Source organism: Numida meleagris, chromosome 6, assembly GCF_002078875.1.
Source record: "Numida meleagris isolate 19003 breed g44 Domestic line chromosome 6, NumMel1.0, whole genome shotgun sequence".
Lineage (NCBI taxonomy): Eukaryota > Metazoa > Chordata > Aves > Galliformes > Numididae > Numida > Numida meleagris.
Window position 1 is genome coordinate 119,429 of NC_034414.1, and position 25,172 is coordinate 144,600.

The 25,172-nt window shown below is 41.5% G+C and overlaps 2 protein-coding genes across 8 annotated transcripts in view; one reads left to right on the forward strand and one right to left on the reverse strand.

Moving 5' to 3' along the window:
- Window positions 1-25,172, reverse strand: part of ANO3 (anoctamin 3) — a 274,762-nt gene that overhangs the window by 84,940 nt on the left and 164,650 nt on the right. For 3 of the 7 annotated variants that reach the window (XM_021402284.1, XM_021402282.1, XM_021402283.1), the window contains one exon: window positions 22,991-24,702. In XM_021402284.1, coding sequence (XP_021257959.1) covers window positions 24,520-24,702 — 183 coding nt within the window. In that variant the 3' untranslated portion in view covers window positions 22,991-24,519. Of the gene's footprint in view, window positions 1-13,489; window positions 13,732-17,970; window positions 18,072-18,352; window positions 24,703-25,172 lie in introns of those variants that run through there. The other 4 variants (XR_002440328.1, XR_002440329.1, XR_002440327.1 and 1 more) reach the window with 4 other exon arrangements.
- On the forward strand, window positions 267-16,535 carry SLC5A12 (solute carrier family 5 member 12). The gene is made up of 15 exons (XM_021402285.1): window positions 267-623; window positions 2,423-2,488; window positions 4,302-4,353; window positions 5,921-5,988; window positions 7,037-7,191; window positions 8,229-8,369; window positions 9,642-9,771; window positions 10,108-10,196; window positions 11,530-11,642; window positions 13,231-13,298; window positions 13,652-13,738; window positions 14,300-14,478; window positions 14,578-14,681; window positions 14,873-14,994; window positions 15,803-16,535. Exons 1-15 carry the CDS (start codon window positions 267-269, stop codon window positions 15,959-15,961), a joined length of 1,890 nt encoding a protein of 629 aa, XP_021257960.1. The 3' UTR covers window positions 15,962-16,535.

Sequence of the window (25,172 nt, forward strand, 5' to 3'; positions counted from 1 at the left end):
GAAACATCAGTATCACTAGGGTCTAAGAGCATGCAACACCTTCCTTCCTTATTGTGAGCTAGTTGGGCGTTCGGTTTTTTTTTTTTCCTCGTCAGAGGTGGACTGGATAAAAAGAGCCATCTCAACCGAACAGTCTCCCGGTTAATTTCTCATTGATTGATAAGCTGTAGATAAGCTACACCTTTGCTGCTAACAGAGTCGATCTGTTTAGAGCAACGGCTGCAGTCAATCAGAATCCTCTAGCAGAGAATCGCCCAGCTGGTGCTATGTCGAACTTCGTAGCTCCAGAAACTAAAAAATTTGTCATTTGGGACTATCTTGTTTTTGCAGGACTATTTTTAGTATGTGCTTGCATTGGAGTCTTTTTTGCCATTAAGGAGAGGAAAAAGAAAACTTCAAAGGAGTTTTTGGTGGGTGGTAAGCAGATGTCATGCGGACCAATAGCCTTCTCCCTCACGTCCAGCTTCATGTCAGCAGTGACAGTTCTGGGGACACCCTCCGAAGTTTACCGCTACGGAGCATCCTTTGTTCTTTTCTTTCTTTCCTACACATTTGTCATCATTTTTACTTCTGAGCTTTTTCTACCTGTATTTTACAGATCTGACATTACAAGCACTTATGAGGTAAGTAAAAAAAAAATTTTAAGTGCATTATTTCATAATAAAAGACAGCATGATATGTATAGATATTTCTGGAGAAACGTCTGCATACAGAAGACTTTCTGCAATGTCTTACAGAACAAATGTATTGATAGAGAAATTATTTTTAAAATCGGGTTCTATTATACAAAGTAGTCACATACTGCATAAGTTGAAGTCACAAACTAAATGCCAGGGGTCTTGTTAAGGATCAACAGCACAGACAGGATAAAGAATTTACACGCGCCAGCACACAACCGTCATAGCTAGAAAATGTTTGAAGAGTATCCTAAATGCTTTTGAACTTTTTCATTCTGGTTTGCTTTCCAACATTTGGGGTAGCCATCTATTCTTTTAATCAACTGCTGGAGATTTCGTTGCACCAACTTGTGGGAAGTTTTGGCCGAGCAAAGATTGGGTGAGCAACGCCGCTTTAGCTCCCAAGGAGCTTTCTGATAATGGAAAGGCTGCTCGTGTTCTCTACGCCAAAACCCAAGGAGAGGCTTCAGTCAGACAGATTTGCCTGGCTGGTTGGAAACATTTCAGTCACAGGCAGGAAAACAATAACAGCGACCACCTATTCCCACCGCCAGGCCTAACTGCATTTTCTAGCTGGTTTTAATGCAAAATCAGAGAAGGAATTTCTTATCTGAACCACTGGAGGTGTCATCATAGGCACAGCCCTTCCAAGCATGCTGGAAAGATGACTCTGCTGACTTTATGAATTATTTTTAGAAACAAGTCAAATAACACATATTAGCTATTTATTTGCACAGCAATCTGTGGGGCTTATTATGCAAGAGATAAGAAGTTAATGTTAACAAAATTAGTAAGAAAGAGTCTGCTTCTGAAAACCTGCCTAGAGACTGGTAAAGGTAGCAGAGCCACGGGGAGCTCACTGTCTGCAGGGGAGCACACAGGGCCAGTGGCCCAGAGGAGGCCCAGCCCTCCCCCAGCTGCCCCAGGATTAGCAATGAGGACTGAATTTTTTCCTCAAGCCTACAGAGAGGTTTTAGGCCGTGACTTGGCCTTAAAACCCGAGTTTTTGGGGAAGCCTGTAAGAACTTGGGTAGGGGTACCGGATGGGCAAAGGAGATCTGTCACAATTCATAGGATCTGGGTAATGGTACTGGATGGGTCGAGGAGCTGGTAGCAACCTAAAGGAACAGGTTGCCCAGAGAGCTGGTAGGCACCCCATCCCTGGAGACGTTCAAGATCAGGCTGGACGGGACTCTGAGCACCCGGTCCAGCTGTGGGTGTCCCTGTTCACTGCAGGGGAGTTGGACTAGATGGCCTTTAAAGGTCCCTAACAACTCCGACGATTCTGATTCAAACCTGACTTGCCTCTACCCACTGATCATGTGCAGATCTGGCTTCAAACAAGGCAAATAAGAAAGCCAGCTTAGCTGAGAGTCTGTGAAAGCCTTTAAATTGCTGCTTCTCTAGCCGCTCCTCCACTGCTTTGTCCTATTTCAACAGGAGACGACCTCGTTTCCTTTCTTTGTAACCCGTGGGCTCTTCCCGTTATTCCCAATACAAAACAAATATTGCATGCTGCAACCCAACGTATAATTTCAACCGCATTCTGCTGAGGAGAAGATTTCTTAAATGTAATTATCTCTATGTGTAGCAGTAATTACGCTCTCCTGTTCATTACTCACAAAAGTTGTGTCAGTTTCCAGTAGTTTTACTTGCACAGCAAGCTGTTACTCAGGGAGAACAGAAGGTTAATAGCTGTGTCACAGATGCTACATGTGCAATTTACTGAAATTCCTCTCTCCTAGTATTTGGAGTTAAGATTTAACAAGACTGTTCGTCTTGCTGCAACACTGATCTACATCCTGCAGACGGTAAGAAGATATCGCCTCTTTGTGATCATTTCAGTCAACATATTTATTTTGAATGAAGTGTCAGACCGAATCATTTTTTCTTTACAACAGAATTCTTTAATTAGGTTGTTGTTTTTAAAAAACGGTTGGAATGTGAATGTTAAAAAGGAAGAACAAGTTCATTCCTACTTCCTAGTTTCTTCCTACTTATGATTTAAAAAAAAAATGCATTCTTGTTGCCTTTGACACCTGGATGTTGTGTTAAACTTGCACCTTGAATACCGTATTCTGTTTTGGGTCCTTCACTATAAGAAAGACACTGAGGCCCCGAGTATCCAGGCAAGTGTAACGGATTTGTGAAGGGTCTGCAGCACAAGTCTTACAGGGAGTGGCTGAGGGAACGGGGACTGTTCAGCCTGGAGAAGAGAAGGCTCAGGGGTGACTTCATTGCTCTCTCCAACTACCTGAAGGGAGGTTGTAGTGAGCTGGGGGTCGGCCTCTTCTCCCAGGAACAGCAATAACACAAGAAGTAGCCTCAAGTTGCACCAGGGGAGGCTCACGTTGAATACTAGGAAAAACTTCTCAGAAAGAGTGGTGATGCATTGGCACAGGCTGCCCAGGGAGGTGGTGGAGTCACTGTCGCTGGAGGTGTTCAAGAACCGTGGAGATGTGGTACTGAGATGTGTGGTTTAGTGGGCATGGTGCGGAGGGGTTGGTGGTTGGACTCGGTGATCTTAGTGGTCTTTTAATGATTCTATGATTCTTTCCAAGAGAAAAAATTACTTATTTCTTGAGAAACTAGATGAGCAGCGCTGGGTACATTTATTGCACTGGTTTACTTGTTTATGACACTTGGGTGAGGCTATCCCACTGATAAGCTGCTGCATACGGCACATCTTAGGGGATGCCTAGATTGCTCTAGCCTCACGATGGCACCAGTGGGGATGACCTCAAGCGAGGTTTCTTCCCAGTTATCTCCCTAACAATGCTTGCCCAGCCAAGGCCAGCAAGGCCAGCCACGCCGGAGCCCCAGAAGGGCTGCTTCCAGCAACAGAAACCACTGCTTAGTTTAGAGACTCTACATTTATAGTCTGCTCTGCATTACCACGAAGCACAGCCTAGTCAGTCCATAGCCCTGCATGTACAGATAAAGAAAACAATGTTCTTGGCTCTTGGACAGAGAGACTGAGCAGAAACTAGCTTTACTTACACTTTAGAAGCTTCCCAAGACACTGCTGTAGGTAGACATCACGTAGCTTATTTGCCCTTCGATTTTAAAGCACACCAACATCCTGAGAACACTAATTATGTATTTGATGAAAGCTTTGGGGACACTGGAAGGCATTTATTTCTACTTCAGTTCCATTTTTATTAGTTCTAGAACCTATAACAACAGATGCGAACGTTCATTTGCTTTCTGGTTTTGTTTTTCCCTCACTCGATCAGAACACTCATGTGAAGGGCATCGTGTTAGCTACTTGAAATGCAACTGAATGGACAAAGGGAAGTTTAATTTCAAGGTCCGATAAAAGTCATTTCTGCATCGCTGTGTTTTGCTGGGACCTCCTCTTTCTACTCGATGAGGATATTTTTGATATCCAGTCATCTTAGCAATGAACACAAAACACAAAATATCTAGACAGAGAATTCCTTCCCGATGGAAGGACCACTGAAAAAAGGCTTTTCATTTTGTAGATTGAAGCAGAAAGCAATACAAGTTGATCTAAAGGAACTTCAAGGTCTGATATTCTGCTGTAAGCTCCATTCGAAATAGAAGCATTATCACTAAGCAGTCAGGTACATGTTTTTTTTTCACGACCATCTTCTTTTCCAGATTCTTTACACAGGAATAGTGGTTTATGCTCCATCACTGGCTCTCAACCAAGGTGAGTTTCCTTGCCTACATGGCTACTCCAAATAACTGCACCACAAGACAAGAATAACTCAAGCGAGGCAAGCAGTTCAACAAGACCTCTGAAAATTCTCACAAGTTCTGTTGTAAGGTTTTTGCGTGCACCTAGAAGGCTCTCCTTTTCTCACTCCCCAGGTCCCTCTCACACATGAGCATTTCAGCATTTGCTGTTCTGTTGCACTCGGTAACAATGGAAAGAAGTTAGTGATGAGCAATTTCTCAACATCCTGACAAAGTCCACAGTACAAGTTGATGATCCAAGACGGCATTCTGTACTTTGATTCTTCCCTTCCCTGCCTCCTGAGTGCCACTATCACTGTTAGTACCTTAAGCACAAAGCTGATATCCCTCTTTCCCAAAGAGGCACAGCTGTCCAAAGAAATGCAGAAGTGTAATGCATCTTACCAGTCATTAAAGCAGCTAAGAGAAGATTCATTTATGGATGACATCAAGTTAATATCTCTATAGATGCTGAGGGATTTTTTTTTCTGGCAAGGGTGCCATTTTTCAGGCAAGATGAAAGTCAAGCTCCTGATGGTAAGGGTTGAGTTTCAAGATCCTACTTCATTTTTGACACCGCGTCGAAACCTGAACGCCCATTCAGGTTCCAATGGGGATAAGCCCATTCCTTGTAGCTGGACGCTGTGCTGCTTTTCACGCAGTTCCTTAACTGATCTTAACAGACACACAGCATCCATCGTGATGGGTGGGATTAGTAAAGTACTGTCACGAAGCATAGAGAACCACTAGGGCCTAATCCTTGGCAGATCTGACCTAATTAAGGCCGATTGGGAAGAGATTGGGAAGCTCCCTGCATTGTTCATCAGCCAAGCTGCATCTGCTTTCTCTGATACCACTTCTCACACACTGAGTTTCCTTCCTTCCTCTGGAGCTCAGCACTATCGAGTGACAGCTATGAGCTGCAGAAGTTCACGCTCACTATCAGACCATATTAACCATGCTACTAAGAAAATCTTTACAAATGGATTTGCCCTCACAAACTATGCATGGCGAGAGAGATTTCAAAATAAGCCAAACTGAAATTTGCATATTGTGTACGTAGAAACTTTATGAAGTAAAACGAGCGAGCAAAATTATTTAAATGCACCGTGTTTAACCACTAAACCATGTTGCTGATAATGTGTTCCTAGATGCAGGAAATGGAATGATTTTCTTTTCCTTATAACTCTACGGAAGCCTCTCAAGAACTTGATGCCTCAGGAGAAAATTCCAGACTAAGAAGAGAAGGAAGCACTGCTTATAAAACTAAGTGTTTCCTATGTGTAATCATTCTTAACTATTACTTCTGCACACCTGAAAGTCAGTGAAACCCAAAGTGCAAAAAAAAAAAAAAAAAGAAACCCAACGGAGTAGTGTTAAGAAACCTGAACAATCCAGCAAAGCTCCTAACAGACAAAAAAAGAAGTTAAAATCAATAATTAAGTCCTTCCTTCCAAGGTTAACGGATCGTAGCTTTTCCCTTACCATCCAGAAAACCTACCCCCACTTTGATAACCACTGGGTTTTCTTTGCTTTCACAGTCACTGGATTTGATCTCTGGGGCTCTGTCATCGCAACAGGAGTTGTCTGCACTTTCTATTGCACTACGGTACGTAACAGGCGTTAACCGAACAGCTTCAACACAGATCTTTGAATTCAGCCGCCCTTTTACACAAGCTGTAACAAAAGTGAAGTTTCTAAACACAGTCTGAGTGTTTAAAGTAGTGGAGTATAAGAGATAAGTTCCTTTCAGAATCTTTGGTGTGAGTAAGCCTCTTCAGAGGTAAATTAAACTCGAGCCTCAAATACCCTGTTTCACGGTTAAAGTCAGCTTGAAGCAGAGACCCGATAAGGGGACGATAACCTTTCGTTGCCATACTCAATCTTTTGGGAAGATTCTCCTTATCTTTTATAAGCCATAGACAGAAAAACACCGGAACGAAAAACGTGCGTCTGACATCGCCGCAGATCAACGCTGAGTGAGAAAATGAGGAAAGCTGGCCCACAGATCATAGGGAGAGCTTTGCTTCTGGGTGGAAGCAACGTGAGACTTCTGATAACAGAAAAGACAAACACAGCAGCGGAAGTGCAGAGCACTTCAGCTAGGGACAACATCTAACTTCCATTATCATTACATTATTGTCACTAATTTTTTTTTCAGTATTTCAGCCCCTGCTGGAAACGCTGCTTACACTGCTCTAGCACTGATTTGATGAAATATGGAATCAGCTATAGAAGAAAGCTCAACTGCAAACTTTCTGGGGGCTACTCTGTATTGTTAGTGATGTTAGTATAATTGGGGGCCATGTCGAGAGGTATGCAGCGTGCTATGGGAAGTACAAACACAGGCCGTGCCGTAACCTCTAACGTTGTTCAACAACATGAGATATTCTTTAGATGCATCCTAAGAAGGTAGGAAGAAAGCATGCAACTTGAGGTCAAATATTCTTACGTGACTGCGGACAAGCCGTTAAGCTTGTCTGCAAGATCACGACCTTTGAAAGCAAGGATATAAAGAATGTTCTAGAAAAGAGCTGATTTGCTCGATGCTATACACAGAGCCCTAAATTAAGATCCTAAAATAAGTGGTACTTCTACTTCCTGTTGTCTATGAATGACAAGACAGACAATGAAAGTTTGCCATTTGTTTGTTTTAGGGAGGATTAAAAGCTGTCGTCTGGGCAGACGCATTTCAAATGGTGATCATGGTGCTTGGCTTCGTGACTGTCTTGATTCGAGGAACTATTCTGAATGGTGGGTCAACCAGGATCTGGGAAGATGCCTATGAAGGATCGCGACTAAACATATTTGAGTAAGACACTAACGACGCGAGTCTTTTCTTCTTGTACGCTTTGCATTTAGAAACCTTACTCAGACTAAGCCCAAAATACTCTACCGTACAACAGTTAGATCCTGCCACCAGTGAGCTACCTCAGAGAAGCCTAGTCCTTATTTCTTTGGTTCTTGGGAATGCAGTTGACCTCCAAGGAGAGAAGAACTCCTTTCTCCATTTCCCGCTTTGAAGAAATCCAAGCCCTAATCGGCTTTGCCATTTTTCTTTGTGTAGTTGCAAGTACCCACTTTTCCTTCAAATTGCACATATCTTTCATTTTCAGATCATAGAACAGGCACTTCATTTTAAGTACGCTCACACTGCAGTTAGCAACGAGGAAACAAGGCACCAGGACAGCAAACTGATCTCCTTTAGCTACTTGTGGCATCGACTAGAAAGTTCATCGACCAAGTCACTGACAGTAACTAGCAGCAAGGACAAATGTTATCTGCTGTCATATTAAGACTAGCAGTAATACAGAAAAGACGTATGTAAGATGGAAAGAGGTACTTGTAGTGGTTAGAGTCGTTGAGTAATGACATATCGCTGTTACAAAAAAAAAAAAAAAAAGGACAGGACTGCAGCTGAAGCGATACCTCACAAAGGAAATAACACATCAAAATGATTGTAACTAAGAGCTTTGAGAATTTTTAACGTTTACTGTATGGGTTTGTTCCTTGCTAAGAACTGGGTCCCAAGTAAGACGGCTTGTGGGTCAACTGTTATAACATGACAGATCTGAAGTTGGAGCATAAACGTTACACATGTGATCTATTTCAATTTATTTTTTTCTGCATGACACACATTTATCCTGACTCAACAGTAACATTCCAATATGGAAGTTAAACAACTCCAAACCTAAGCCAAAACACATCAATGCAGTACAACATATTATCAAAGCAGTACTTAGATTCAGTGGATAGAACTGACTGTATATTCCTGAAAATTCACCTACCTATTGTTAAATGAAACTGTTTAAATAAGGGAACTGAACTGCTTATCTTTCTCTTTTGTAGCTTCGATGTAGATCCTCTAAGACGACATACCTTCTGGACAATTGTTATCGGGGGAACATTTACGTGGCTAGGACTCTATGGAGTTAATCAGTCCACAATACAGAGATGCATTTCTTGCAAATCAGAGAAGCATGCAAAGATGTAAGTTACCTGTCCTTAGCCTATTCTTATTCCCTCTGGCCCTAAGGGACCTAAGTATTTGCACAGGTTGTTCATCTGCAGTCAGGCTGCCAAATCAGTCTTGAGAAGCATATTTGAAGAAGATGCCCACACAGAAGAAGCGCTACCTACAGCATCCTACAGAAAATGTCATTTCAGGAATTTTACCTGTGTGATATTTTATTGAAAGTGGTTATTCCGTTAATGGAGTATACTATAGTGCAAGGCATCGTCTAAATAATATGTGATCGTAAATAATTATTAAAATTATAAAACATTAAAAAATAGGATAATTGTAGGATCAACTGTGAAACTTCGCAATACAGACGTATAAGCCTCCAGTCTGCTAGCTTCCTTAAGTTCAGCACGATTATGTGCATAACTAGATACGCGCTCTACTAAACAACCCAATTTCTTCTTCTAATACTAAGTGTTTGCTCATTCAGCAAAAAAAAAAAAAGGATTTTTTTCCCTTCTTCAAGCTTTTTTTTTTGCTGACTGCAGTCATGCTCATTTTTCTTAAGGCTAGGATAGATGATAGGAATTTACCTTATTCAAATTCAGTTTCTGCAAGTATTTGGAAGTCATGACAGCAAGAATGGCACTAGTAAACGTCCAGAAAGGCCCCTGAGTCCCAGCAGCATAGCTCTGAAATGGAACTGGCCCTAGCCAGAGACCTTGTGGGAGGTCACGTAGGCTGTATAAAATCTGGCAGCTCACAGAGACTACAGGATTACTGAATCACACACCACCTCCCCACCCAGGGGTGCTGCTACCTGTGTCCGTTTCACTGACGCAGAACCACAACTTTGCATGGTAGCAACGCAACCACAACAGAATCCATGCGAACTAATACTTGGCCTGCCTTAAAGGGAGAACAGCAATAACTCCTGACGAACAAAAACCTGCTCTTGGAGCAAGAGGAAGGACCACACCAGCCCTTCTTGCAGCCTGTTCTGCATACAACAGTTACTGGTTTTACATCAGTCCCCTCCAGCTGTACAAAGTATAGCCTTTATCCTTGCCCTATAGCATAAGAAAGCTGTATTTTTCACTGTTATTATCATTATTGTTGGATTGTTGGTTTTTTTTTTTTTGAATACACGTTACGCATTCTGGGGATGGGGAGAAGTTTAAGAGATTATACAGCTAGGTTCGATCAAAGAATCTCTCAAAAAAAAATTAGCGATAATCAAATACAGAAAGGCTGTTACAAATTACCTTATATTAATCAGAACTTCTCTTCTGCTGTAGGGCACTTTACCTGAACTTACTGGGACTTTGGATAGTGCTGGTGTGTGCAGTATTTTCTGGTTTGGTGATGTACGCTCATTACAAGAATTGTGACCCTTGGACTGCTGACTTCATTTCAGCTCCGGATCAGGTACAGAGGCAGGTTATTACAACTTGAAGCTGCACTGGGCCCAGACGTTGCGTGAATAAAGACCATTTAAGTCTTGTGGGATGCTTTATCCTTTCAGCTCTGCAGGCACTGAGGTGAATGCTGAATCAGGGCTAGCATATATCTGTTCTAACACTCCTGCAGTATAAATCTGATCGAGCGTTCTGCTAAGTGAAATCCGCTTTACTCAAAAGCTGATGCGTCTTGTTGGCTGGAAAATAAAAATTCAGCAGCATGACCAAATGCAGACACTTCTCCTCCATTACCCAGGAAAATCCTAACTGATCTCCTGTGTTTCTCCTTTGTCTTCTACCCCAGCTCATGCCCTATTTCGTTATGGACATTTTTTCTTCGATGCCAGGAGTCCCGGGACTATTTGTCGCCTGTGCATTCAGCGGAACACTAAGGTCTGTGAATCTGAAATGACATTTTAACTGCATGCCACTGATTTCTCGAGCACTCAGAAAGGGGCCAAAACAAGAAACGCTAATGAATACACAGCTAATCTTTCTTAGCACATTCCAGAAAAAGCAACAGTACTCTGCCAAGTCGTGCTATACCAAAATCCACTCCTTCAGTATCTTTTCATCTCAAATATGTTACAGAATAGCATTACCAATACAAAGACAGGGACATAAAAAAAAAAAAAAAAAAAAAAAAAGAGGAAACTCCAGAGCTCAGCCAACTGAAACAACTTTGCAGTTGCTCACCTTGAAGTCACGCTTATTTAACCTGACTGCCATGTTATCACAGTTAGGAACGGAGAGTTTTTCTAGCAGGCCTGTCTGTACATGAACAGACAGCATAGGAAGAGAGATGTCTACACAGAGAAGTCTGAGTGACTCAGGGAGTTGCATGCTATTGTAGTTTGTACCCTCTACAGGCCAAAAATCAATACTTGATGGGACATTAGAGAGAAGATTCGAACTCACAGTGACACACAGCAGATGCCGGAGTCACTCTCTGATATTCTGTTTCAAAATATTTTATGCGTAGAAAAAATTACAGCAAGAGAGCTACCAAAAGAGGAAAAAAACGTGCATAAAACCAACCACCTGCTCCTAGCAGGAGACGTACAGACAAAGGGCACGGAATACCAAACAATGCGATGTAGGTATTGATGCTCCATTTCTTGCGTGCTGTCACAACAAGGCCACAGAGACAGGCTCATTTATCTAAAAGAGTCAAAACCCATTTCTACATGACGTTTTTCACTTATGAGGGAACATGGAACATGATAAGTCAGACCGTAAATCTGTGGATTTTCCCCTTCAACAGATGAAGGAAAACTATTATTTAGGATACAACATTGTCACTACATTTTAAGGTCTTTGCAGCTGAGTAAACAGAACAGTCAGTTGGGACAAGCTTCTATCTTGCCGCGTGAAGCAGGGTCCCAAGCAATCACAGGAAGGACAGAAACCTCACCAGCATCTGCAGTGTATGTAGTCAGACTCAGGAGAACTGCTTACAGCTTAGGATAATCAGTCTTTGCAGGAACCCGCACCGAAAGCAAAATGTATTATTTAACCCTTGCTATCGGAAGAAAATCATCCCCCTCACCACTCAAATTCCCCTACCCACAGTGACACTCTCTACGTTCGTAACGTATTATGAAACTTGCAGTTCTTTTACAGTATTCAACACCAAACGACAGGCAGCATTTCTCTAGAAGAACAGCTTCCTTTCAGCTTAGTTTGCTTTGTATTTACTTAATATTCTTGTTCTCCTCTTCTACAGCACGGTGGCGGCAAGCATCAATGCTTTAGCAACCGTTACCTTTGAAGACTTGGTCAGGAAATGTTTCCCAAACCTCTCTGAGAAGAAGAGCACGTGGACCAGCAAAGGCTTGTGTAAGTAGCCCGAGTGGAATTCACTTGTTCAAAGGCAAAGCTGTCTGTCCCTCTCTATTGCTATTAGTACGAGAAAGAATAGGGCAGGATTTTATATACTCTGGAAAGGAACTCGATTTCCTTAGGCAATACTTGGTCTATAGAGAAAGGTAGACTTCATAGGTGGGCTGAGAGCTCTCTACGGAGCTGCTCCATCCCCAGAAAAGACTTTCTCCTCCAGACACCTCCATTAACCTTAGAATAAGTCAACAGAGATTAAGCTTGTAACTTAAGCTCCTCAGCCGAGGAGCTTGATTCAGTTCAATTAGCTCACTTATAGTAACCATTTTAACTGCGCCACTGTGGTCTGCTAACATTCAAACCATCACATCACCGAGCTGTGATACTGCCTTGGTAATGCGAACTCAGGCATTTCACCGTTAAGCATATATAAGTGTGTATAGAATTGTTTTATCTTTTCCTCCAAGTAAAATTGCTAGAATGCTTGCAGCAACCCGCATATTATTTCACATAGGACAATGAAACTGTATTTCAAATCCACTCTGAGAGCAGTTGTGTGAGCAGTGAAGGGCAGGAGCTGCTTCAGGAAAGCACTTCTGCTTCCAAAACCCCCCACCGCAGGGTAACTGTTTTTAAAGGAAGAACATCAGCCTCATGTCATGCTTCAGTACAATTAAGCACATGCACTATATGGTACAGAAACAAATCGAGGCTAGTAGCAACAACAACCACCCAAAATCTTTTTGAGAAGTTGCAAGGTACTCTTCTGTTCTGAAAGTACTGGGAATACCCTGGAAACTTCTTTATAATGCTGAAAGAGTATCAATGTAGTTACTGCTTCATTGATCCATAGTAGTATTACTAAATATTATTGCTTTACAGGAGCACAATGAGACATTTCTGTTTAGAGAACCATAAAATAAAGTTGTTCAGTTTTTCAGCAGACAATTAAGATACAGAAAACAAACCAGAAAAACCTGTCAAAACCAAGTCCGAAGCAGTCTGCATTTGTATGATACGTTTCACAAGTATTGCAGTATTGTCTTAACACTTCTACAAGTATTTTTAAAATGTCGTAACCCTTCACTGACATTTATTAAGATCAAAACCAGTCCTTCCTCTGTCTCCGTAACGACCTCCAACATTTTCTGTTCCAGCTTTGCCACTTACTACGTGCCTTTCTACTTAGGCCCTAGACACACCATTTTTACATCCCATAATCCAAGTGTGCTAGCACATAAAACAAGTTTTGTTGATGACCGCTACAATACAGTTGCCTGCCACGAGGCTAAAACTGGTGGTAAACAGAGAAAGCTGTTGTTTGTATCATAGTTCAATTCATTCATGCGATCACTTTAGAAGTATTAAGTAAAGACAATGGGAACTGAAACGCTTCCAGATGAGACTTCTTACTTCATTACATTGCTAAATTATGCTTCATAAGGACAAAAAACCCAAGACTTCACACAAGATAGCGCTTAATGGTCTTCATCAAAACCCAAACTGCTCTCCTTCTGACACTAGCTCAATTAGAACTTGTCCATCCTATTACCTAGCACTGACAATCTTACTGTCTGATTTTTTCCAGGTATATTATACGGTATTTTGTGCACTTCCATGGCTGGAGCAGCATCACTGATGGGAGGAATCGTGCAGGTACCTAGCGCTTCCAAAAGGCAACGGTCTGAACACGGACAGACTGAAATGCAATAACCTGAACCAATAACACTGGGGGACTGTTAGCTGATCTGAACAACTCCTGAGGACCATCTCGTATTACTTCCACATCTAACAGAACTAAGCAGGAAAAAAAGAATCACAAAAAAGAAATCTCTTTCGCTACTTACTCATTGCTGGGAAGTGACACCGATTGCAGTCCCTTCGCTCTTTAACTGTGCACTGAAATTACTGCTTGTCCTTTCTCCTCCGCTGAAAATCAGACAGGAATCAGAAATGCTCAGGCTTCCCCAGCTGCTGCATTAGCTCGTGTCTCCTCTCTGCATCCACAGGCTGCACTCTCTATTCACGGAATGTGCGGAGGGCCCATGCTGGGATTATTCACTCTGGGAATCATCTTTCCGTGTGTTAACTGGAAGGTAAGAAACAAAAGATCCTTATTATCAAAGAGAACATCTCTTGGAGTTGTTCAGTCAAAACCCCACCTTCAAAATCGTTTTATGGATTCAGAGTCCAAACTGGTTGTCATATTTAGAGCCTGTGGAGCCCAAGAACTGTTTAGAAAGCCTTTTTCTCTGTCCGAGTTTATCACTACCCAACTGTGGAATAAACAGTGATTAGATCCATACCAGAAGTTTTTATGAAATACTAACATAGCGTGCTTCCCTCGTCATCCCCTCAATTCATACCCACCTTGGGAAGCACAGAATGAGCTCAATTGCTCCATCTTAGCTGACTTGCGTAAAACACAACCTAAGCTCACCTCGCTCTGCCCCATCACCTTTATTCAGCAGTACAACTTAATTCTGTGACTGCAGTTTTGACCGTCAGCATTTAGCTGCAGCTCTTGTTACCAGAGAACAACTCTTCGCTTTGGCCAAGAGAAAACCCAGCTGACTTAAGGAGAGAGACACAGTAACGTTAGCAGAAATGCACGTCCCACGCGCTACCTCTGACCGTATCTTCCTCTCCCCGCCCAGGGTGCGATCGGGGGCTTCCTCACCGGGATCACCCTGGCTTTCTGGGTTGGCATCGGCTCCTTCATCTATCCCGCACAGCCCGCAAAGACCATTCCCCTGGAGCTGTCAACCCTCAACTGCACGCTGGCAAACAGCACGGCCTTGCCGACTGCAACAACTCCCATCACAGCTGCTGACAGGTATTTCTCTACTGCTGTGACTTCAGCCCAGCGTGGGCATCCCCCTTGGCAGCATCCATTACGAGCTGCTTCTCTCTCTCTCCTGTCACATCTCCTCAGGCCGCTGCTGGCAGACACCTGGTACTCCCTGTCCTACCTCTACTTCAGTACCATCGGCTGCCTGGGCTGCATCATCTCAGGGCTGCTCATCAGCTTTGCAACAGGTTGGTGTTCAGTTAGAACAAGGCACTCGTGCACAAGATCCCAGCTTGGCTGCTGAAGATATGCTTGCGAGGCCCAGGCTGAGGGGAGCACGGAGGCTGCGGCCCTGCCTCAGGGGCTGAGGCCTCACTGCTCCCGGCTGGCTTTACCACAGCCATACTCCACACTGCTGACTGCTCTCCCCTCCTTCCAGGGCCTACCAAAGGAGAGAGCATCCGCCCGGTGCTAATCAAACCAGTCTGCAATTTCTTTTGCTTCTGGTCAGAAAGGCTCAAGACGTTGCTGTGGTGCGGCGTGCGGCACGACAGCCCGGACGTGAGTAGCGCACAGAGCCACAGCCCCCTGCCACGGCCACGCCAGGGTGCCCTAAGCCAGCTCCGGTCAGCAATAGGTCACCCATTTCCCGCAGCAGCCTGTCACAGAGCTCCCTCCAGGCAGCCGAGCGGGGACAGAGCTGCACCTCGGTGCGCAGTTCGCCGAGCTGCCGCCTTCTCCCGCCGACCGCAGGGAGAAAAGCTTTAGCACTTACCCGCCTGCGGAGCTCTCCTGCTGCCACCGCAGCCTCCAAAGATGGCGGGCCTTCCGTGGTGAGCAGCAATTCCCCACAGCTGCAGGAAACAAAGGCTGCGCCACAGGTGCCCCGAGGCCTCGCCTTTTGTTAAGCCTGAGAGTCCCATTGTCTGAATGATTTGCGGAGACATTGCTCCTTCATGAAGCCACCGAGGCAAGCGTAGGCGGGACAAAAAAGACAATCCACTAAAATGTAAATAAATATGCTAGTGGAAAAACTAAATTTTGGTGACGAGAGACTCACTAAGAACATAATTCAGGACTTGTACATCAACAGAGGAGTTGTGAGAAGTTGTTTTTGTTGCTTTCATTAAAGACTTTCCATGCAGGAATGACAAAATTGATGACTGTCTATGGAGTGTGTGTGTGTGGGGGGGGGGGGACACTATACGGTGCACATTTCTAAGTCTGGCAGTCATTTATACAGTGAAGTAACTCCTCAGATTTGTAGGAAAGAATGTCAAAATTTCACTCTTTAAGCATTTACGAGAGCAGTGCATGCCCTCTTCAAACTACTAGGGTATTTTTCTTGTTTTTTTTTTTTTTTTTCCAGGAAGATTTTGAAAAAAATCTGCCTGCAGTTATCACAGATAACACTGGAACAGATGACACCTTCAAGAACAATGTCAACAAAGAAAACACAAGTCAGCTACCTGGTTACAATCCTGAGGAAAAATCCTATACTAATATGAGCAAAGAATCTCGTCTCTAGAAGCTGAGGAATGGGACGTTTAATCAAACTTTACTCCTCCATCTTCAGAAATGAAGAGCTCTTTATACCACATTTACCACCTCCTAGATGACCAAGAAAGAACTGCTCTTTATAGCAATAAAGGCCAGATTATTATTTATGAATTTCATAACAGAACTGGGAAATCATAACACAATGTTCTTTTTGGAAGCACTGCTATTTCAGAAGAAATGTTTCATGAATCATGGAAACTGCTAGGGTGTAGCTGCAATACGTCTACACCACATTCTCTGTTCAGTAACTAGTCATTGAAGGGTAACGTGCAAAGGTGAACTTGAGATAAAACAAGACTTCAGATAAGCTTCTGGGGTCTCTCGCTAAGGTGAGACTGTGAACTGCCCTCTGATGGAGGGCATGCTCTCTCCACTGCAGACAGAGGGAGGCCAGGGGAGAGGAAGGAAGTCTGTGCCTATTCTTAGGCATTACAAAAAGCCTCCTCACAGAAACGTTGTATAGACCAGACTGGTCTTCTTTTAACTGAGTTCGTCGTGCTTGCTTCCTCTGTGGAACTAAGATGTCTTTACAATGTGTTATTCCAAGCGATAGGAGAGGGTAACAAATTTTACTTCAAATTCAGGATAGCTCTTTATCCACGTTGGTCTTTGAAAGACATCCTTTTAGCTTGAAAAGATTATCTTCAGCCTTTTTGTTTGGTTGAATGTTTGTATATCCGTTTTGTTTTTTTTTGTTGTTTTGTTTTTTTAAGCTGCAAAATCCATTTTCTAACTGTAAGCAATAAATAAAGTGACATTTTATAATGCCTCCTAATTGAGAATCCATGAGAATTTTGAATAAAGCACATCATGAGGTGAAATAATTTCTATGCTAGAATGATTTGGAAGAATGTACCTAAGTGAGATAAAGGCTCTGTTTCAGTGAAATGCTTTTCCCTCTACATCCTACCTGTTGTCAATCAGACTCAGCAGATCATCTCTTACCCCGATAAACTCCTGGATGCAGTTTTTGGGTGAACTTTTTGTTAAAAAACAAAATCCATAATTAAATGAAACAGACTGATTGAAAATATCAAAGAAGACTCAGCAGGTTATGGATCCAGACATAATTTTGTTCATATTGCTTTGAAGAACCCAGCTCTCGTTTTGCTAATCAGTGACCCTGCCTTTATGACGTAGATTTAGGTCAAAGTGGCCCTCCAAGTTACTTCCCCCATCTGTGTTCATGCCCTACCTCTGGGAACAGTCCCTGACTACTCAATTAAAAGACAAAAATAAGAGTCCGTGACACTGTCTCGCCTGTGGGAGACACTTCGTCAACAAACTGAGAGTTAAGTCAATATTTGTGTTAATCCCTTTTACACCACTTTTATAATCTCATAAAAGCTTACAGCTAAATCTAGCTGGCAACCCGTTGTCTCACGTGATGAGCTTTCTTGTTTGTGCATCCAACCTTGATACGGTTAGCGAGGCAGAAATGGAAACTTAGAAAAGACAAGCATTTGTATCTCATTTAGGCTCTCAACATAACCTATCAACAATTCAGGAGTGAAAGCGGACCAAAACACTAACATCAAACTACATAGAGAGAGGGTGGATGACAAGAAAAACAAAAACAACTTCTCTACTAGTAGTAGGATGGTATCTGAATAAGAGACGTCTGTCTGTGAAAACTATTCAATATTTCTTGTGGTATCTACTCATTGAAGTATTCTTGCATTCTGTATGCTAGAGGCTGTCCACTTTGTGTTTTTCAAAACTTCTTCACAGACTTCAAAACAGTTTTGCATTACATTTGCTACAGACTTATTATCTTCCAAAGTATATTTTTGCACCAGGTTTGTTTCAACTAAAGCTGTTCAGTGAGCCCATGTATGCTTTGTGCCAGACACTCCGGAGGGTTTTATGAAGTCCAATACATGGCCTTACATATGATGGCTAAAACTGCTATTCAGTAGTTCATTATACAGTCTTCTACCAAGACTTAAGGCTAAAGTGGAAATCAGAAAAAATTACCATTCTGATTAAATATTCAGTGTTGATTAAAGCTGTCTTATCTTCTTGTTTGCTTTATGTCTCGAGCCACTGATCTTTCCAGAGAAGAGCTAGCCTGTGCGCTTGAGTGGAAAAAAAAATAAAATGAGATTAAGAAAAATGTCGATTTAAAACAGGAGCTTAAATTTAAGAAATTATTAATCATTAGTGAAAGCAGTAGATCGTAAGTGAATGAGTCTATACGTGCCCTGAAAACACAGTACGTATTAAACGTTCAACTGGCTGAGACAAGTTTAACCCATAAATTACTTACTTACATACTGTGGTTTGGAGGCACGCGAACACTCACCTTCAGAGTGTATTTTTCATAACTTTGAACGTTTTGAATTATGACACCCAGAGATTCCTTCAAATATACCCAAGTTTATTACTGAAAAATGCAATATTCAAATGTGTATGATACAGTAAGTAGTTGCATTTGTACATGTAAACCTTGATAAAGTAAACAGCATCTCAAAGACAAATTTATGCCAAAAGTGTCTTACAATAGTTAATCATATCAACAACATTTCCTCAGTGATTTCTTTTAGTTCTGGGGCACACACCAGCTTGTAAGAGTAACCTTAAACCCAAAAGAAAGTGAAAGCTGACAGGCCAGAGGAACTTCTAGCTTGTAGTGCATAAAAGTTAATTTCTCTGAAACACTTGGTGGTAATCTTATTTTAAATGTTACTTACAAAGTTTGGAATTATGAATAGAAAAAATAGCTGAAACTGTACTCTCACTTCTTACTTAGAAACCAAGTTGTATTTAAATAGTACATAAATTTCAAATATATACACATTTTAAGAAATCTCTTACGATCACGATATTGCAAGTTAGCCAGGACTATCAGAGTAAAAATGGCTGAACTATATTATGTAGATTTTACATGAGATTATTTCTAACAACTGAAATTTCAGTGATACTACCCTAGGTAAAAATTAGAATCGACAGTTGTGTAGATTTTTTTCAATACAAAATTCCAAGTCTTCTAAATAGAACATTAAATAAAAAGGTGATCTGAATTTTTTAAAAATTTTAAACAGAAAAATTCTCAAGTTCTCAGTGCTTAAAATCTCATTCGCTTCAGACCGCATTGGGTTTAATCCTCATTTCTCATCTAGTAGCATCCCAGCGACTAGTTCACGGCAATTAAAGAGCATACTACAGGGAACATTTAGTGTTACAGAGGTTATGGCAAGAAGTTAGAATGAGCCAACAGAACTACCAAAAGGAAATTTTCAGTGCAGTGAGGAGGGGGTGTTCCATTAACATTTCAAGGCAAAATCCCAGTACTGGATTAAGAAAGTTCCTGCATAACACGGAATAGCAAAGGGATTTCTCTACAGTTCTTTGTTGTGCCGTTATAAATTTGTGCTGCTGTGGTAACGTTGTGCTATCACGGCTATGTCAAAATTATATCAATGTAAACTTCTAGTGAATATGTTGTAATGTCAGAATTGGAGAAAAATTGTCGATATGAGCCTATTCATATCAATTTCAAAATGCCAAGATTAGGTAGTGCCTTCAGGACATGTGCGTACATGCAGGGAGGGACAGAAGGAGTGCAAAAGATAGTGCTTGGGAAAGTGACAGAAGTGGCCTAGCAGCAGACACAGACACCGTGTGCTTCCTCGCACCGCTCCATCCAGTGCGTACCAGCTGGGGACAAGCACTGGACAGGCTCGTTTGGGAACACTTCTGTTTCGGCTTCTGTTTGCACTTTGAGTACTTTGGGTCAGGCAACTGCTCTTGAAATCGGACCGTCAGCAAGAAGGCATCATTTAATAAAACACTGTGGATAAGTAAAGAAGAGGAGAAAAGGAAAAGGATGGCAGGGGTTGTCACCGTGCTCCAGTTTCGACCCCTCATTTTGCAGAACCGCTAAGGGGCTCTGGAGCAAAACTAGCTGAAACGAACGCAAGAGCTCTCCTTCCTCTGCTCATCCCCAGCCTCAGAATGCTGGTTTGTTCCATTTTACTGCAGCAGGAGGCGGGCTTTAACCAGTATGAGGTTGAGCACAAAAAGATAAAGAGATCTTTGAAAGCCGCTACATTTGCTGCCACAGGAATTCAGGTCTGCAAGTCACTTAAACACTTGTTACTGCTTACGCTTCAGTCAAACTATGCATTAGAACTAACAAAATAACTTACTTCATCTTTCTCAAAAGTCTGCCTAGATGCGGCTCTCTGAATTCTAGTGTCAGCTGTAACACGAAATACACATTGTTACGAATGGTTGGTTATAAATTTGCTTCAAGCTTTAACCCCCCCCAAAATCAACATCAGCGGTTTACGAAGATAGCAAAAAAATAAAATGCATCTGGAAGTATGAATGCAACTTTAAGTGATCGCTGATACGCTGATCACTGTTTTTATATCAGTCCCTTTTCTTCTACGTAATGCTAAATAGAAAGTGTGATTGATTTCCATTAATTTGACTGCCTTCATATGCAGCTGTTTATAAGAGTTTGGTTCGACCGTTACTCAGTGTATGTAAAAAAATCTAGTTTGTAATAGTCCTAATGAAACTGAACTGCACGGCTCCAGCCATTCTCTCTGGCAGCACAAGCATTTGGAGTCTGCAGAAGAAGCCAAAATAAGGAAACCACAGATGTGCACTGATCGTCCTAATGACACAGTAAGAAAAAAATATCATGAATACATGCCTTTCCCTGTATTAACACTCACCCTAAATCTTGTTTCCCAAGATACTTTCCTTCATGAAGAAAACCCCAGGAAATTAATGAATTTATGCATTAAGGTATGCATCTATTCAGCTATCTTCACTCGACCCTCCAAACATTTGCCTTTTGAGTTTTCTTTGGAATACAACGGAGCCTAAGTGATCCTAAAAACATGATTTAAGTCAAATTGCTATCAGAAGAGGGCATAGTAAGAGCTGATGCATCTGCTTTGTAGGAACGAATATATCTGCTTCTAAAGAAAGATCTAAAAAAACTACAAACCATCTGTCATCCAACATTACTATGGAAATTTAGGGTCATCATCAATATTAACTTAAGCTCTCATCTAAATTTTCTCTATAAATGCTTTGGTAAAAAGGAGGTTGGAAAGAAAATTGGCCATCACGTGGTCTGCCTTGTTTCAAAATATTAGTGCTCCATCAGGATGCCCAATCACTCCATTGTACGAAAATCAAATTACAGCAGAGCAAATAGAGAGCCTTTGCTCAATCTGCAGGCATCCCTGTTGGCACTCAGCTGTAAACACTGAGCACTGGATGCATCCACCTCCGCAGACAGGGATGCTGAGCTCCAAGAAGGAACTTCTCATTAGGAAGGCTAATGAAACAGAGTTCTTTGGATCCATTTCATTTCCATGCCTTCTTTTTCCCCCCTTTTTCGCTCACCAGAATTCAGATCTCACACAGTAGGCACAAATTTGGAATGAAAAGTAACTAGAAATATGTATAACGTGTGTCAATTTTTCACAGTTGCTGAAATGGAAATTTCTTTTGTCTGCATCAAGACGCTGAATTTGGTTAGGAATAATTAAGACATTTTGGACTCATCGTTTGTATTTAAGAATATCTAGCTGCTCATGCAGTCTCTGTAAGGGCGCATGCATAGAGCAAAATTGTCATAGATTAGATCAGCAGTGATCTGAAGCATTTTTGCACAAATTTAAGTTCTAAAGCTTTGTCGGGTTTCACAAACGCAGCTTGCATGCACAGTCTATTCATACTGGTCATTCGTTTGGAAAGACAATACCTAGAATATGAAAAGATCATTCACCATTCATAAAATACAGTATTCCTGAGGACAGTGTGTGCCTTGTACTTCAGTAAAATTACGTGCAGTCAATGCAGATAGCATAGTACTAAACAAAGTCTAGCAAAAAGTTCTCAGCTTAAGCAAATGGCTATTAGTGGCAAAACCTTTACACTTTGTTCACGTCCTTCAGATATAAAGGTACACACAGTGTTTCTCCAGAATTTCTTGTGCTTTTCCAGTGCATCAACTGCAATGTCAGATCTACATACTTGCCTTCAAACTACTTCTATACACCAGTGCTGAAAATTATTAAGAATATAAATATTTAAATCCAAAATCATACTCAAATACAAAAAAAGTTTTCCGTCATGTGCACTTTGACGTTCGGCTGGAATTTGCCTGTTTTGACTTGTGCCAATATCCACAGCAGAAATGAAAAAAAGCACAAAATAATCAACAGTTCTGATTTTTGCCAATTTTTCTCCTGAATCTTTTTACCTTGGGCCAGCCAAGGCATTTTGCTTTTAGAGAGAACTTTAAAAAGGGAGCTGAACTGTGACCTTCTGAAGAACTGAAGTATTTTCACTACACGGCACAGAAACAGAACCTGTGACACACGGTTAATGCTGTCAAGCGGTGCTTGATATTCCACAGTACGAAACAGGGAGAGAATAAATAAAATTAAATCGTGTGAATCCATAAGCACCGAGGAGAGTGCTGATATTTCTGATAAGGACTCCTGAGGAACTTTACAAAATATAAAGGAAAATAACCAGCCTTTCCAAAATACGGAAAGCTGAGTTCCGATAGCCCATTATCAAAGTACTAACTGCTAATACGTCTGATTAAATCATACCTTTCCATTTCCTTCCTCCTTTGTGCAATACTGTAGATACTCCTATAGTTGCCTTGTCAGGTCACATTAAGCTGGAATTAACCAAGAAATTTCATGAATATAGTGAAACGTGTAAAGAACTCAAACTTTGATGCTAAAGTCCACTGGATACAATAGATTCCGCTCAACTATTAAATGGGCTCTTAAAACTCATTTTAGGTGGTGTAATAATAATTTAAAAAGAAGTTTTGTTCTAACATGTCAGTAAATACTAGAATGACACTTAGTGGCTCAAGATGGCATTTATCAAATAAAATTTCAGGTCTTTTTGTATCTGTCACCAGTGTAACTGCAGCTTTATCTCTAAAATAACATAGATGTATTAAGTCAGAATGATTTGGTGGCTCTGGGTTTTTTTTTTGTTGTTGTTGTTCTTTTTTTTCTTCTCATTCAGTATAATGGAGCATTGTTTGATGTTGGACAAGATAAAGCGGATGACTGCAATTCTGTTTCCCCACTCTCTACGCTGCAAGTGAACTCTGCTCGCTTGCTCAGATTTTTCAAATTAAGTGCTTATCTTTTTGCACACTACGAAATGTTAATAGACAATTTCATCAACAAAATGTGACTATAACCATAAGCAACACTACCTGACACTGTACGCACAAAAAACCTGAAATTTGGTTCTTAACACGAGTGTCTACTTTTTCTAGTGATTTTATACAACGAGCTCCCCCAGACTGTAAGAAGGCATACAAATAATAATAAAAATTCTAAAAGTAACCACCGTGTGTGTGTGCTTTTATATACAATCTGTATACACATCTGCCTGTGTCTAATTCCCATACTTTGACTTATTTAGCCCCATAAAAGAAGTGCACGTTACTGGAACATTTACTGTTACAATAAGAAGAGCATTGTTATAAGGTGCTCAGCTTCTCCTTCCCTGAACAAGCAAGTCAAAATGCTATACTGTACGTCTGATGCATATCTGCATAAGCTTGCATACTATAGATAGTTAACTGTATATTCAGAACGAAGTAATTTGCACTGTATTAGAATATTTCAAGTTAGCATTCTGTGAAGTCACGGAATCATTGCTCAGACGGGTCAAAGAGAACAGTAACACAGTTAGACATCTGCATGCTACAGCAGAGCACGGAAATGACAGTTCTTTCATCCTCGATGTGTGTGGAGGTGGCCTTTCTGCACAAAAAAGTGGAAAGAAACTCACAGCCATGTCATTTTCAAATGCAGCTGCAATGTGGGCAATGCAATGCGCTCTAGTGCTGCTGTCTTCTCTTTGAATTTAGAATTTTTGGTTTTCAACTAGAAGGATAAATTAGTGACAATGATGTGCAAACCTTAAACTGCATAGTATATATTAAGCAGCCATATACCCAGTTTTTAGGGTAGGACCACATCCACAATCTCAACGAGAGACTAGGACAAACCTGACGAAACAATAAGCCTGAAGGATCGTTGATATCAAGTTATGGCCACAAAGGCAACGACTGTTTTTTTTTCTTCAGAGGCATTACAGATGCAGCTGAGCAATCAGAAGCTGTAGTGGATACCATGTAATTTGTTTTTAGTCATGCCCTTACTGTATAAGTTTATAGGTAATTTTCTATTTTCATTACGCTGTTAGCATCTTCACGAACAGCATTAAGACTCGTTGCCATTTTAAAATCAGCGTCCAAATTTTTTTTATCTGCTGCACATTCCTGAGTGCCAGTTCTCCCGGGCGCTCACCTCACGGACCGGTTACAGATAAGGCTCTTCATTTTCTTCATTGGAAGCACCTGTTTTCCACTTCCCACCAAAGCCTGCAACTGTCCAGCCCAACAAGAACATATATACACTTTGAATCGCACACACTGATGCAAGACTGACTTCATTTCGAAATCACACTCTTCAGTCTCCAAACAGCGTTTCTGTTGCAGCATGGTATTGACTAAGGCCATTCGTGGTGATACTGTTTCCCATTCTTTTTTCTTTCTCTCTGCAAATGCTCGAGTTCAGCCTCATACATCATTTCCTGGACTAAGTACTTCTCTCTCCTCATTCTGTCGCACAAGTCTTTGGGCATGTCTGGAATCAGGTAAGCAATGAAAGACTTGATTCCAAAAACGAGGTGCTGAAAAGAAGAAGAAAAATAATGGCTTCACACACGCATAAATACTCGTTCCTAGGATCAAACATTGGGGCCCAAAAGTCAGTGGCAAATTTGGAACTGCCATTTGACTCATGACTGAAAAATAATCATTCTTTTTTAATCTCTATTTAGATATACAAAATAGCGTTTTTGTGGTCATTGCATCTGTTGTCATTTCCACGGAAATAAACAGGAGGCACTGCTATTGAAGTGACCTACTTGTATGCATACATATGCGTGGGTGGAAATGAACTGTCTGTCAGAAAAGTCTTACAAAAACCAAAACTAAACGTACAGCTAGTGATCAAAAGTCATACGTAACTGCAGGATCTGCCACGAGCCTTTGTTAAGAGCTTGTAAAAGGTAAGCAACCAGTTCCCCAGACAGTACCTCAGCCCAAGTTAGTACACATTTCTAGCGTTCTATCAGGCTGCCGTCACGTATCATTTTCC

Excerpts from the sequence above, each read along its gene's own strand:
- SLC5A12 (XM_021402285.1), top strand. The coding sequence starts at position 267 with ATGTCGAACTTCGTAGCTCCAGAAACTAAAAAATTTGTCATTTGGGAC. Across the intron at positions 5,989-7,036 it reads GCACTTTCTATTGCACTACG|GGAGGATTAAAAGCTGTCGT; the intron begins GTACGTAACAGG and ends TGTTTGTTTTAG. Across the intron at positions 13,739-14,299 it reads TTCCGTGTGTTAACTGGAAG|GGTGCGATCGGGGGCTTCCT; the intron begins GTAAGAAACAAA and ends CTCCCCGCCCAG.